Source organism: Herpailurus yagouaroundi, unplaced genomic scaffold, assembly GCF_014898765.1.
Source record: "Herpailurus yagouaroundi ecotype Mexico unplaced genomic scaffold, PumYag 189, whole genome shotgun sequence".
Taxonomy (NCBI): domain Eukaryota; kingdom Metazoa; phylum Chordata; class Mammalia; order Carnivora; family Felidae; genus Herpailurus; species Herpailurus yagouaroundi.
The window spans coordinates 9,919,446-9,933,417 of record NW_024412420.1 but is presented as its reverse complement, the minus strand read 5'-3'; the positions used below and the strand labels follow the sequence as shown (position 1 = coordinate 9,933,417).

General features: G+C 47.9%; 1 protein-coding gene and 1 long non-coding RNA gene across 3 annotated transcripts; one reads left to right on the top strand and one right to left on the bottom strand.

Moving 5' to 3' along the window:
- The first annotated feature begins 3,047 nt into the window (after positions 1–3,047).
- On the top strand, positions 3,048–10,372 carry NME1 (NME/NM23 nucleoside diphosphate kinase 1). Of its 2 annotated transcripts, none has more exons than XM_040497119.1 (5): positions 3,048–3,172; positions 5,179–5,322; positions 7,775–7,876; positions 8,940–9,052; positions 9,803–10,372. In XM_040497119.1, the coding sequence occupies exons 2-5, from the start codon at positions 5,197–5,199 to the stop codon at positions 9,918–9,920; spliced, it is 459 nt and encodes a 152-aa protein (XP_040353053.1). In that variant the 5' UTR covers positions 3,048–3,172; positions 5,179–5,196; the 3' UTR covers positions 9,921–10,372. The 2 variants fall into 2 exon arrangements, with proteins under 2 accessions (XP_040353053.1, XP_040353052.1); XM_040497118.1 differs by lacking the exon at positions 3,048–3,172 and adding an exon at positions 3,342–3,459.
- Positions 10,373–12,547: 2,175 nt separating this feature from the next.
- On the bottom strand, positions 12,548–13,804 carry LOC121044777 (uncharacterized). Its single transcript, XR_005797477.1, has 2 exons — positions 13,056–13,804; positions 12,548–12,823 (listed from the first exon to the last, which is right to left on the bottom strand). It is a non-coding gene; the product is annotated as an uncharacterized LOC121044777 (long non-coding RNA).
- Positions 13,805–13,972: the final 168 nt, after the last annotated feature.

The following is a 13,972-nucleotide window of genomic DNA, read 5'->3' as shown; positions in this document are numbered from 1 at the left end:
TTCTTTCTTTCTTTCTTTCTTTCTTTCTTTCTTTCTTTCTTTCTTTCCTTTCAATTAACTGAGTTCTATGCCCAACATGGGGCTCAAACCCATGACCCCAAGCTCAAGAGTCACATCTTCTACTCACTGAGCCAGTCAGGTAACCCTAAGCTTTTATTATTTAATTTAATTTAATTTTATTTTATTTTATTAAGTTTATTTATTTTGGGGGCAGAGGGAGAGAGAGAGAGAGAGAGAGAGGGCTCAAACTCACCAACCCATGAGATCATGACCTGAGCAGAAACCAAGAATCAGATGCTCAACCAACTGAGCCACCCAGGCACCCCTAAGCTTTTATTTTTATTAAAAAAGTTTTTAACATTTATTTATTTATTTTGAGAGAGAGAGAGAGAGAGAGAACACAAGTGGGGTAGAGACAGAGAGAGGGAAACAGAACTCCAAGCAGACTCTGCACTGTCAGTGCAGAGCCAGGCTCAGGGCTCGAACTTATGAACTGTGAGATCATGACCTGAGGTGAGATCCAGAGTCAGACACTTAATGGACTAAGCCACCCAGGCACCCCTCTAAGCTTTTATTCTTAAGTAATCTCTACATTCAAACTGAGGCGGCTCAAACTCACAATCCCAAGATCAAGAGTCACATGTTCTTCCAACTGAGCCATCCAGGCACCCCCTTTTTTTAGTTTATGTATTTTTCTTAGTAATCTCTACACCCAACAGTGTGGCTTGATCTCACCACCCTGAGATCAAGAGTTGCACACTCTTCTAACTAAGTCAGCCAGGTGCCCCTGTAAACTTTACAATTTTTTTGAAATAATTATAGATTTATGGGAAATTGTAGGGTGTCTGGCTGGCTCAGTCAGTGGAGCATCGGACTGTTGACCTCAAGGTTGTGAGTTCAAGCCCCATATTGGGTGTAGGGCTCACTTAAAAAAAAAAAAAAAGAAAAGAAAAAGAAAAAAAAGAAAAGATTTATGGGAAGCTGCAAACAAAACAAAACAAAACATGTAGAAGGAAGTCCTATGTATCTTTTTTTTTAACGTTTATTCATTTTTGAGACAGAGAGAGAGCATGAATGGGGGAAGGTCAGAGAGAGAGGGAGACACAGAATCCGAAACAGGCTCCAGGCTCCAAGCTGTCAGCACAGAGCCCGACGTGGGGCTTAAACTCACAGACCACGAGATCACGATCTGAGCCGAAGTCGGACACCCAACCGACTGAGCCACCCAGGCGCCCCAGAAGTCCTATGTATCTTTCACCCAGTGTCTTCTAATACTAACATCTCGCATAACTATAGAACGATATCAAAACCAGGAAATTGACATTGGTATAATCCACAGAGTTTATTTGGATCTCATCAGTTTCACATGCATTCACTTGAGTGTGTGTGTAGTTCTATGCAACTTTATCACATGTGTAGATTCATGTAACTGTCACCACAATCAAGCATCAAGATACAGAACTAGTTCATCACTCCAAGGCTCCCTTGTAGTACCCTGGCAGGAATATACTCATGCCTTCTCTCCCATCCTGAACTCCTAGACACCCCTCATGAATTCTCTATATTTAGAATTTTGAGAATTCAAGAACCTTATATAAATGCAATAATATAGTATATGACCTTTTGTGATTGGCTTTTTTTTTTTTCACTTAGCATAATCTCTCTTGAGATCTAGCCAAATTGCTGTGTGTCAATAGATGTTTCTTTTTCTTTTTTCCTTTTTTTTTTATTATTGAGTAGTGTTCCATGGTATGGATGGACTGTAGTTTGTTTAAGCTTTCACTTGATGGACATTTGGGTTGTGTCTAGTCCTTGGCTATTACAAATAAAGCTGCTAGGAACATTTAAATACAGGTTTCTGTGTAAACAGAACAAAAATCTTTAATTTCTCAGGGATAAACACCCAAGAGTGCAATTATTGGATCATGTGGTAAGTGCCTGGTTTTATAAGAAACTGCCAAACTTTTCTAGAATGGCCATACCATTCATTGTACATTCCCACCAGCAATGTATGAGTAGGTCCGGTTTCTCCACCTCCCGGACAGCATTTTCACTATTTCTTTTTCTTTTTTAAAGTAAACGCTATACCCAATGCGGGTCTCAAACTCACAGTCTCACCACAGCGATTATCAAGAATGTCGTGCTCTACCCACTAGGCCAGTGGGGCACTCTTACTATATGTTTATTTTTTAGCCATTAGGATAGGTGTGTAGTGATATTTCATTGTGGTTTTAATTTAAAGTTTATGTATTCATTCTCTGAGAGAGAGAGAATCCCAAGCAGGCTTTGCACTGTCAGCACAGAGCCAGACTTGGAGCTGGAACTCACTAACCTAAGATCAAAACCAGAGTCTGAGTCTAAATCAAGAGCTGGAGGCTCAAGGGACTGAGTCACCCAGTCGCCCCTCCGATGGCATTTTCTATTACTGGATGCGCACTGCGATACTCTGCTGTCAGATAATCACTAGGCTTGTTCCCTCACTTCATGCAGCTCTATTCCATTGTCACTTCCTCGGAGACATTTTCCCCAACCAACCTTTTAAGATAGTCCACTCCTTCAATCTTTCTCCCTTGCCCTACTTTTTCTTAACAGCGCTAACATAATGCAAAGTATTACACATCAATTTGCTTATTTGTTTATTCTTGGTCCCCCACTCCCTACACTCCCGCCAGAAGCTCCTTAGAGAGTTTACTGCCATGCCCCCAGGCCGTGGAGTAGTGCTTGGCACATAGTAGGTACTCAATTAATAATGCAGTGCTTGATAGGCTGGAAAAAGTGAGTAAATGTAAAGTGAGAAAGACACGTCTACTTCTAGGTCAGGTGCCCGTTCAGACTTCATGCAAAGTGGGAGCGCCACCTCTCGGGAAGCCAAGTGACTCCAGAACGAAGGAAGTGAGTCACAGAATCTTAAAAAAAAAAAAAAAAAAGCAGCATGCCGGAAAAGCAAGAAAAAGCAGTGCCGGAAGTTAAACGTCGGAACGTTGCTCCTTAGAATGACACCCGACCCTCCAGAGGAAGCGTGGGCGAGTGGTGTTCTGCCAACACGGACTCCCCGGCAGCCGAGCCGGAAAGAAGCGTTCCGCGCCTGCCGGAGCCAGGAACCACGTGGGGCCGGGGCGTGTTTCCGGTGCCGGCTTCCCCAGCCGGAGTTGCAGCTCGAGCATCTGGAGGGGTGAGATGGGTTCGGGGTCCTGAGAGGAGGGGGAGAGCAGTGGGGTCGGGGTTGGGGGAGGCCAAGGGGTCGGATGAGTCCGGCTCTGAGAGGTGGGCAGAGGGATCGGTTGGGAGGGAAGGGCGGGGCAGCGCCGGTGGACAGGTGCAGACCTGTCAGCGCAGGTCCCACGCCACGTGGACTCGCCTTTGTCCGAGGCTACCTTTCCGAACATCGGGCCGCGACGACTGGGATTGTGCCTTATTTGTCTGTGTCGCGTGCAGTGCTGGGCACGGAGTTGGGGCTCAGTAAGTTCTTGCTGAATGAATGAATGAATGAATGAATGAATGAATGAATGAATGACGGGTGTGTGTCTGGGTTGGTATGGTGGACATTTATAGGAATTCACCGTATGGGTATAAGGAGTATTTTGGCTCCTTACCCCCATTTTCTCTTGTGGAATCTCTGCCTGTCTCGAGCTTCCATTGGGAGTTCTCCGCCAGCCCTTGGGCTTTGTCTCTTTTTCTCGGAGGTGCAGGGTGATTACCATTTAAGATATTTTCTTTGCTCTTATTGAGTGCTGGGCCAGGAGGCTAGGTGCCAGGGACAGACACAGCAGTAAACCATACGTGTATACAGGCCGCAGACCAGTGGGGAGACAGACCCACAAACAGAAAATTCAAATATGTTAAGGTGCTGTAATAAGAGGTTAAAGCACAGGAAGAGAGAGCCAGGAGGTGGTGTGGCGATCCACATTAGGGATTGTCTTTCAAGGTCAGGGGCCTCCTCCATTCTCATCTTGTGTTGACAGAGCAGGTCATGAGCCCAGTCTTCTCTGTAAAAGGCGAGGTCTGGGATAGACATTCTCTAGGCTTCTTTCCTGCACGATGTCCCATCTCACATGGCCCTAGTTCTCTCAGGATCCACCTTTTTTTGGTTTGTCAGAATCTTCATGATGTCTTATGATGGAGCATAAATTGCATCGGGAAATTGGGAATTTGGCCTTCATTTTGGTGCCCTAGATTTGTTTTCTCGTTCGTAAAATGAAGGGGATTCCAATGAAATAATCTCTAAAACCCCTTTCAGTTCTAATACCATGACTGTGGTAGTAGGTCAGACCGTTTCATTCTGCTTTTTGCCTGACACCACTTTATCCCTCTAGTTTCCCTTCTCTGGATTATTCACAAAATGTCTTCTTTTTTTTTTTTTTTTAACATCCCCTACCTTAGTTCTGCCACAGTGTTGGGTACAAAATAGATGCTTAATAGAAGCTTATTAAGTCAAATGCCATAGAAATTATGGTCCCTGCTTTTGCACACTCCCCCATCCTGGGATATTAATTCAGAATTAAGGGCACTGAGGAGGAATTGGGTTTTTGGGTTTCTTTGTTTTTTCTTTTAGGGAAAGTTCTTTTTTCCTTTAGGTACTTTTTTTTTTTTAACAAAATGTCCTTTTTTTTACGTTTATTTTATTCTTGAGAGAGAGAGAGAGAGAGAGAGAATGAGTGGGGAGGGGCAGAGAGAGAGGGAGACGGAATCTGAAGGAGGCTCCAATCTCTGAGCAGTCAGCACAGAGCCAGACAAGGGGCTTGAACTTATGAACTGTGAGATCATGAGCTGCGCCAAAGTTGGCGCTCAACCGACTGAACGACCCAGGCCCCCCTCTTTTCGTTTTAATTTATTTATTTTGAGAGAGACAGAGTGCAAACGACGGGACGAGGAGCAGAGAGAGAGGGAGAATCCCAAGCAGGCTCCGCGCGGCGAGCAGACAACCTGATGTGGGACTCGAACTTATGAAGCTGAGATCATGACCTGAGCCTGACTGACTCAGGTGCCCCCTTTAGGAACATTTTTTATACGTGTGCTCTTCTAGAGTATGTTCAGTGCGGCACTTGTGGTGAACGCATTTTTTTTTACCAAAGAGACTTTTGGAGTTGGCTTGACAGATATAAACCAGCTTTATGGGGTAATCCGCTTGAGAAGGATAATGATGTAGGCAGGATATTCAGTGCTGTTTCATCCCTACAGCTGTCTATCCTCAGGACCATGGCCAACAGCGAACGCACCTTCATTGCCATCAAGCCTGATGGGGTCCAGCGCGGCCTCGTGGGAGAGATCATCAAGCGTTTTGAGCAAAAGGGATTCCGCCTCGTTGCTATGAAATTAATTCAGGTAAGTGGACTTCATTCTTCATATTTCTGTTCTCTCGGAGTACAGGGCACCGTTGTACATTAGCCTCTCGGTTTCTCCCTTCCCCTCCTTTGTAGTCTTCCCCACGAAGGGTGAACACAGATGTCCTGAGACCTGGAAACAACTCGGCTGGCGTTGTGGCTGTCTTGCAACAAACCAATTACTGGGACTTTGGAAATAGCCTCCCTTTCCCTTTAGCAATGCAGAGTTCCATATATTACCGCAGCACTGTGATTTCTGACTCAAAGCCCTGGGCATGTTTGAGCTCCTGGTCTTGAACTTCTTGAGCAGATTATTTCAGAGAGCTTCTCCCCTCCCCCGCCTCCCTCTCTGAGGCAGGTTGTTTGTCAGCAAGGAAATCTTTCTGTCCTTACTTACCGCCCACTTAGTATGTGGCATATATTAAGTGCCATCAGGGGATGTTGGGGGGAAAGCTGTGGTTTTGGTCTTGGGGAAGCCCCCCCGAAAACAGTAGAGAACAGACACATTTTCAACACACCTGCCAAGCAGTATTCCGGAAAAATGAAAAGAATTAATTGGCCAAGAACCCTTTTTCAGACAGACCTGGCAAATGAGAATTCAAATTCTCAGAGCAGATAAATTAGGGGACAGTCTTTTTTCCCAGCACTAGAGTCATCTTTGGACTCTGCTGGTGCATTTTACATGGAATTTGGTTTGCAATTTAGTTCCCGCGTGGTGTTTTGGGAAAACCGCTTTAGTGTAAGGGGCGGGGGTAGATGGGTGTTAATGCAGAGGGGGGTACGTGATGGAATCATTAGTGCCGGGTATCGGGTCAGTACTGCTTTCCAGAGAGTTTGCATATTAAATTAGGTTTTGAAGGTAAAGCGAAATGAACAGTATTGTTGATCACATGTGCTGGACGCATGTGTTTTCTGTAGCCCTCACGATGACCCAGAGGTGTACTTATCTCTATGCCTGTGGTCGTTGGAACCTGGGGCTTGGAGAGGTTAAGTAATGAATCTGAAGGCATGCAGTCAGTGATGTAGGGAAGATTTTAACCCGGGTCTCTCTGACTCTTAAGTGTGTGCATTTTTCCTGTTATACCAAGTTCCCATCCAGGGTGTGGGCTTGGTGAAGAATGGGGCGAGGGATGACTGCCTTGAGTCTAGGGTTGTTTATAGGTGACTTGGAGGAGGAAAGACCTGATGTCCCCTCTTCCAGAAAAAAAAACAAAAACAAAAACACGCTGTAATCTGGTCTGCAGGTTAAAGATAATCAGAAGCAATGACTAGAATTAAAAGAGTGTTCTGGTAAGGGAAGGTCAAGTCAGTGTGTCCGGAGGCTACCCCTACCAGTCTTCCATTTGGATTGGGGGCTGGTGGGAGAGGGTGAATTGCTAACATGGCGTGATCACGCGGCTGTGTGATTTTACTTTGGCAAGTAAGTATCAACCAGAGGCTGAGCGGCAGGATGTTCTGAATGTGCTTTTTGGCAGCAGATGTCCACGCTTGTGGGTATCCCTGCAGTGTGCCCTCCACAATGCAGTCCTACAGAACTGGGAAAACTAAGGGTCCTTGTTAGACCCTGAACAAGTGTGTGTGCAGTGGCAAAGAGAGAACACAGCTGGGTGAGTCGGGATTGCTAGGCAGGTGGTTTCCTCTCCAGCTAATTTGATTTGGTCCCACATACCGGCCTTGGCAGTGTGACAGTTTCTAGTTCCTTCTTCATCAAAATTATTTATTGATAGATGTCATCTTCCCCCCCCCTCTTTTTTTAAAGTTTTATTTATTTATTTTGAGAGAGAGACAGCGCTAGCAGGGGAGGGGCAGAGAGAGAGACAGAGAGAGACAGAGAAGCCCAAGCAGGCTGTATGCTGCCAACGCAGAGCCAGACGTGGGGCTCCAACCCATGAAACCGCAAGATCATGACCTGAGCTGATACCAACAGTCAGATGCTTAACCATCTGAGCCACCGAGGGGCCCCAGATGTCACGCTCTTTTGAGTGGTTTGTGTGGAAATCGCATAGTTGCCATACCCGGCCTTCATCTTCTGAATAAATCTGAAGTATCCCTGAGAAGTGGCCGGGTTCGATTTGCTTCTCATCCATTGCCAAGACCCCCCCCCCCCCAACCCTGACTTCCTTTTCACGTTTTAGTTGAGGCTTACTCTCAATGAATGGAAATTCATTGTATTGTTAGTTTTCCTGTCTGAGTTGGGATGGCTGGATTCAGTTCTAATGTTCTGTGGTTCTGTTCTGATCAGCCAAGGCCAGTAGGGGGGACATTGGTACAAAGCTGACGCACTTTTAGTCTCTGGCACAGCTCCCCTCTGGTCGTGTTGGGAATGGATTGGTTTGTAACAGAATCAGTGTGCTACGAGCTCACATTTCAAACAGCAGTGAGTGGGAAATAACTAGATGGCTGATCCTTAGATAGTTTGAGGGTCAGTTCTCATCCTCTGTTCTGTGAAATAGGCTTCCGAAGACCTTCTCAAGGAACACTACATTGACCTGAAGGACCGTCCATTCTTTGCCGGCCTGGTGAAGTACATGCATTCAGGGCCTGTGGTTGCCATGGTGAGTGTGCGTGTGTGGGGGTATTGATGCGAATGACTCAGTTGGGAGCCAAGAGTGTGTGCTGTGATTGTCGCCTCTGACACCAAGTCCTCACTTAATACAGAGGGAGTGGGGGCTGGGAGGATTGGACAGTTAGGATGTGAGTCGGCTCTCTGACCCACCAAACATAAAATACATTTGTTTGCTGAACTGAAGACTCATCGCGACTCAAAGCTGGGAGCGATCGGGAGAGTCTGCCTGATTCTGCACTTCTGGAGGGAGGCAGATTGTCTCTTGTCTATTGCAGTATATATGGGTGGTCCTCATTGTGCCACACTCTCTTCCAGACGCTGGGGATATAGTCATGAATGAGACAACACAGGAACTTATTTTCATAGCTTTCCTTGCCTATACATCTTGAAGGGGAAGACAGGCACATAATGAAGAAACATATATATATATCTACATATGCATATGTATATATATTTATTTATATTTATATATATATATGTATATCTATTAGCTAGTGATCAGTGGTTTGCACAGAATGAAAGAGGATGATGTGACAAGTGACCGCTTTAGATTGGGTGGTCAAGGAACACGCTTTTCAAGCTGAGATCTGAGTGAGAAGGAGCCAGACGTACTCAAATCACACTGAAGAGCATTCTCAGCAGGAAAACAGCATGTGCAGAGGGCCTGGGCTCTTGAAGGACAGAAGGAAGGTTGGAGTGGCTGAAGCCTGGTGGGTAGAAGAGAAGGTCAGATGACATGAGTTCAAAGATACGGGCAGGGGCCAGATCAGGTAGGGCTGTGTCGGCCATGTACTTCATGGGCTCTGGGACGAATGCCTGGGAGGTTTTACACTGGGCATTTTTAGAGACTGCTCTGTTCAGAAGGGATTGTAGAAAGGCAGGAGTGGAGGCAGGGAGACTGGTATTCCCGTTGTTGGAATAAGCAGATGCTCCATAAACATTTCTTCAGTGTTAAGGGGGCTTTTTTGTTTTCTTGTTTTGAATTAATAGTTTTCATATTTTCTGCTGAGATTGGTTTTCTTCCTTGACCATATGTTCTTTTATCCTTGGAGGTCTGGGAGGGGCTGAATGTGGTGAAGACCGGCCGGGTGATGCTGGGAGAGACCAACCCTGCGGACTCCAAGCCCGGGACCATCCGTGGAGACTTTTGCATCCAAGTTGGCAGGTGAGAGTTGGTGCTTTTGCCTTCTTCCAAAATCTGAGTTAGGTGACACAAGAATTTGGGTTCCTCGGGTACCCGGCTGGCTCAGTTGGTAGAACATGTGGCCCTTGATCTTGGGGTTGTAAGTTGGAGCCCCATGTTGGGTGCAGAGATTACTTTAAAAAAATCTTTTAAAAAGGTGGGGGTGGGCACCTGGGTGGCTCAGTCGGTTAAGTGTCCGACTCTTGATCTCAGCTCAGGTCTTGATCTCACAGCCGTGAGTTCAAGCCCCATGCTGGGTTTTGCACTGGGTATGAAGCCTACTTTAAAATAATAATATTAAAAAAACATTTGGGTTCCTGAGTCTGGGATGGACATGATGCCATATGCAGATGAATTTAAAATAAGTTCATTGTGTTTCTCCCTCTGAATTTGGTGTCTGGCCTGGCGAGCTCCCTGCCACCGGCCATCGACATCACGGTGGTTGTGCCTCTCTCGAGAGGGTAGGGCCTGGGACAGCATACCTTGTTGGCCGGAACCCGTTCACTGCTGGCATCAGTGTTGCTAGGAGGGCCGGATATGGGGAGGGCATCCTTCATCCTGACCTTAACTGCAGCTGTGGGCTTTTTCTTTTAACACGAACTAATGTACACGGAGCTTTGGTTCTTTCTGCTGCAGTGGCTGCGAGCTGTCTGGCAGTGGGTGTCAGGGGGAGCTCCTGGGCAGTTAAATCCTTTGGGTCTCGGTAACGTGGCCATCTCTTCCCCCTTCCAGGAACATCATCCATGGCAGTGATTCCGTGGAAAGTGCGGAGAAGGAGATTGGCTTGTGGTTTCAGCCTGAAGAGCTGGTGGATTACAAGAGCTGTGCTCAGAACTGGATCTACGAGTGACGAGAGAGCAGACCTCAATGCTTTGCCCGTTCCAGCCCCTCTCCCTCCCGTGAGCAGGGGGCCAGCCTCTAGCAAATCCGGGTATTTTTGAGAACTCCCTTGTAATGCGGAGGGGAACTCCTGGAGCTGGGAGTGCTCCCTGAACAGTATTATGTACCACCATCAGATTAAAATATCTCATCCCAGTATAGGATCCATGGAGTTGGTTACTTTGTATCGCCTTACTGCTTTGGATTCTTTTTTCCTTTTCATGTACTCTGGATAACTGAGCTAATAGTGTGAATACTATATAAAATATTTTTATTGGCCTGAGAGATCTCTCTCTTTCCCTGTCCCTCTCTTCACCCTGTATCCCATCCACTTTTGACACTGAGCCAGTCAGCAGCCATCCAGGAAGGATCTGCTAGGATCTGCAGAGGATTCATTGGAAATAAAAGCCTTTCTGCTCTTGAGAAGCTCTCGGGGACTCAATGGATGGGGGAGTGTGAGAAGTTGTAACTACTCCAAAACAGAAAGGCTGTGTGGACAGTGGGCCTGGGTCCCTGGGATGACCTTAAAAGAAGCAGGCGAGGGGCGCCTGGGTGGCACAGTCAGTTAAGCGTCTGACTGTTGGTCTCGGCTCAGGTCCTGATCTCACAGTTTGTGAGTTCAAGCCCTGCATGGGGCTCTGTGCTGATGGTGTGGAGCCTGCTTGGGATTCTGTCTCTCCTCCCTGCCCCTCCCCCACTCGTGTGTATGCTCTCTCAAATAAAACTTAAAAAATTCTTTTTAAACTTTTTATGTTTTTATTTTATTTTTGAGAGAGAGAGACAGAGTGTGAGTGGGGGAGGGAAGACAGAATCTGAAGTAGGCTCCAGGCTCTGAGCTGTCAATGCAGAGCCTGACGCGGGGCTTGAACTCACAGACTGCAAGATCATGCCCTGAGCCGAAGGGATGCCCAACTGGCTGAAACACCCAGGCACCCTGAAACTTAAAAAAAATTTTTTTAAAAAGGTTAAATCTTGTAAGTAGCTTTGATTTGTTAGGGCACTGATTTGGTTGCTTTAATGGGCAAGCTGGAAATTTACTTCTCTTTTTTTTTAATGTTTATTTAAAGTTTATTTTTTAGAGAAAGAGAGGGGAGGAGACAGGATCCCAGGCAGGCTCTGCACTGTCAGCACAGAGCCCAGTGCAGGGCTTGAACTCAGAAACCGTGAGATTATGACCAGAGCTGGGACCAAAAGTCGACGCTTAACCCACTGAGCCACCTAGGCGCCCTGGGACTTACTTACCCTTTATTTAAAAATGGACAGCACTGTGACTATAGTTCACAATACTGTATGTATACTTGAAATTTGCGAGGAAGGTAGATCTTAAGTGTGCTCACCACACAAAAATAAAGAAAAATGGTAACTATGTGAAGTGATCGATAACGTTCATTAGCTTCATTGTGGTGATGTCACGCTAGATGTAAATTGAAACATCAAATCGTATACCTTAACTACATACAAGTTTTATTTGTCAGTTATACCTCAGTAAAGCTGTAAAAAGCCCAGAAAGTCCACATAGCTAAGTGGAGGCAGTGATGGTGAGGTTGTGAGCCTTGAGGTGGTCCAGTGACTCCTAACCAACGTAACATGGGTTACCACCCGTGCCTAACAACAAGTTGGGAAAGGGAGTGGAGCGTTCTTTCAAGGGGGTAATCCTGGATTTACCCCCTTTGCTCCCCATCCCATCTCATTGGCCAGAACTTAGTCACGGGCAAGTATCTCGCTGCAAGAGAAAGTGGAACGTTTTTTATTTGGTTTTTATTTGGGCGACCTTGTGCTTGGAGAATACTCAGAAATTCTCTGAGAAGGAGGAAAGTGAGAACAGATGTTGGGGACTATGACTTTTGCCACAAACTTGAGCGGCTTTTCTTTCTTGGTATTTTGCCTGTGCCCTGGCTTCGGTAGAGAGTAGAGAGGAGGGGAGTTGGGATGGGGGCTTCCGTGTCCTCCCAGTTTCCCTGGGGCATCCCTGACAAAACTAAGATTATTTAAAGTGCGCAATGAGAGTTGACCTTTGCATACTTCATGGGAGGATTTCCTCCACGAGGGGCTACTGTTTTCTCGTCCAGCTGAGGACTAGAGGCATTTCTGTTGCACGCAAAGCCTGGCCTGTTTGTTTTGGGGGGAGTGAGATGAAGTGCCAGCACTTTGGGGAATGAGTATGTGTGTCGTGAGGCAGGGTCAGGGGTCACACCTCGCCCAGTTAAGGGCAGTCTTTCCAGGAAGGACAGAAAAGTGAGCAGAAGGCTGCCCCTGCAGGGAGGTATTAGTGACGGGGCCAAAGGGGCAAACGGCTCTCCAGAGAATCGTCCGGTGAGATTCCCAGCATCCTTCCCACAGTTGACATTGGATAACTCCGAAAAAGAAGTCCAAACTAGGGCTTGGCCTCGAAGCCACAGAGAACACTAGTCGTCTCTTCTCCAGAATGAGGGCTGTGTGTTCATGCTCTGCGACCAGAAGTTTGGGAAGCCAGCAAGGTGTAATAGGGCTGGACTGTCTGTCGCCTTGCAGCCAGGACTCAGGGTGCAGAGGCACCCAGCTCGGAGGGACCCATTCAGACCAGGTTCCACACAACCGAAAGGCAGAGAGGAGTCATGGTGAAACAAGAATGGGATTTATTCCAGGGAGGCCACCACCCGGAAGACAGTGGACCCTCTCAAAGACTGTCTCCAAAGGACTGAAAATACCTTCCAGGTCTTTTGTTGTTTTGCTTTTTGTTTGTTTTTGTTCTTTTAAACATTTTTTAAAAGTTTATTTGTTTTGAGAGAGAGGGAGTGCGGGAGGGGCAGAGAGAGAATCCCAAGCGGCCTCCACGCTGTTAGCACAGAGCTGGCAGTGGGGCTCGATCTGATGAACAGGAGATCACGACTTGGGCTGAAATCAGGAAGCGGAGGCTTAACTGACGGAGCCACCCAGGCACCCCATTGCTTTTTTGTTTTTAAAGCATCCATACACAGCGTGGAGCCCAGTGTGGGGCTCAAACTCGCGGCCCTGAGATCAAGATCTGAGCAGAGACCAAGAGTTGGACACTTAACCGATTCAGCCACCCAGGTGCCCTGCTTCTAAGTTCACATAAAGCTTACGTGGGACAAAGGTCGGTGCGTACCCACAAGTGAGCAGCGAAGGTCAAATCGCTCACTGTCTTGCAGTCAGTCACCCTGGTCTTGCTGGCTCAGGGCAGTTCTTGTTGCTTGAGGGGGTGGTTTGTTTCCATCACGGGATGCTTGCCTGCAGGGTTTTCTGCCCGAGTTAACAGGGAAACTAGAAGGAAGAATTTAATCAATTAGCGAGTTTGAGGTCAAAATGGAGGTAGTTGAAGCCCAGTTTCAATCTAGAAGGTACAGCTTGTCAGTGCAGTGCCGGGAGCACTGGGGTGAGGACACAGGGCTCCCCTTGATCAGCTCACTGTCCTGAAGGGAGACAGACACAGGGCTCTCACCAGCTCGGGGTACAAACGCTGCTGGATGGGGGTCTGGAAGGGCCGAGAGGAGGGGCCCGCCGCCTCCCCAGGGACCTGGGAGCCCCCCAAGGGTGGAGAGCCCTCCGCAAACATGACAGGTCTGCTGTAAGACACTCGAGAATCTTGTCAGGGGTAGGTCTCAGGCTGCACTGGAGAACCTGACCAGTGTGTGTGTGTGTGTGTGTGTCCGCAGAAGGTACACAGTGTGTGTGCGTGTGCGCGCGCACGTGCCCGCGTGTGTGACGGCAACAGGTACCGAAGGGAGGGTGCGGACTGGACGGGCGTAGCTGCGCCCCGGCCGCGGGACACCCGGGTGGAGAAGCCACTTCCCGCTCCGGAGCCCCCACCCACTGAGAGCGAGCCCGGGGCGTGGACAGGGGCCACGGGCCGCGGCGGCCTCGCGGGTTGGGCGGCGGGGCGTCCGGGGTGTGGCCGTCGCAGGGCCCTCCCCCCGAGCGGCTCCCGGCCCCGCCGCCCCCTCCACGTCGCGCCTCCCGCCCCGCAGCGCAGCCAGCTTCCCGGTAAGACGCCGCGGGCGCGCTCCCCTGTCGCCCCCCGGCCCC

Excerpts from the sequence above, each read along its gene's own strand:
- NME1 (XM_040497119.1), top strand. The coding sequence starts at position 5,197 with ATGGCCAACAGCGAACGCACCTTCATTGCCATCAAGCCTGATGGGGTC. Across the intron at positions 5,323-7,774 it reads TTGCTATGAAATTAATTCAG|GCTTCCGAAGACCTTCTCAA; the intron begins GTAAGTGGACTT and ends TCTGTGAAATAG. Across the intron at positions 7,877-8,939 it reads CAGGGCCTGTGGTTGCCATG|GTCTGGGAGGGGCTGAATGT; the intron begins GTGAGTGTGCGT and ends TTATCCTTGGAG.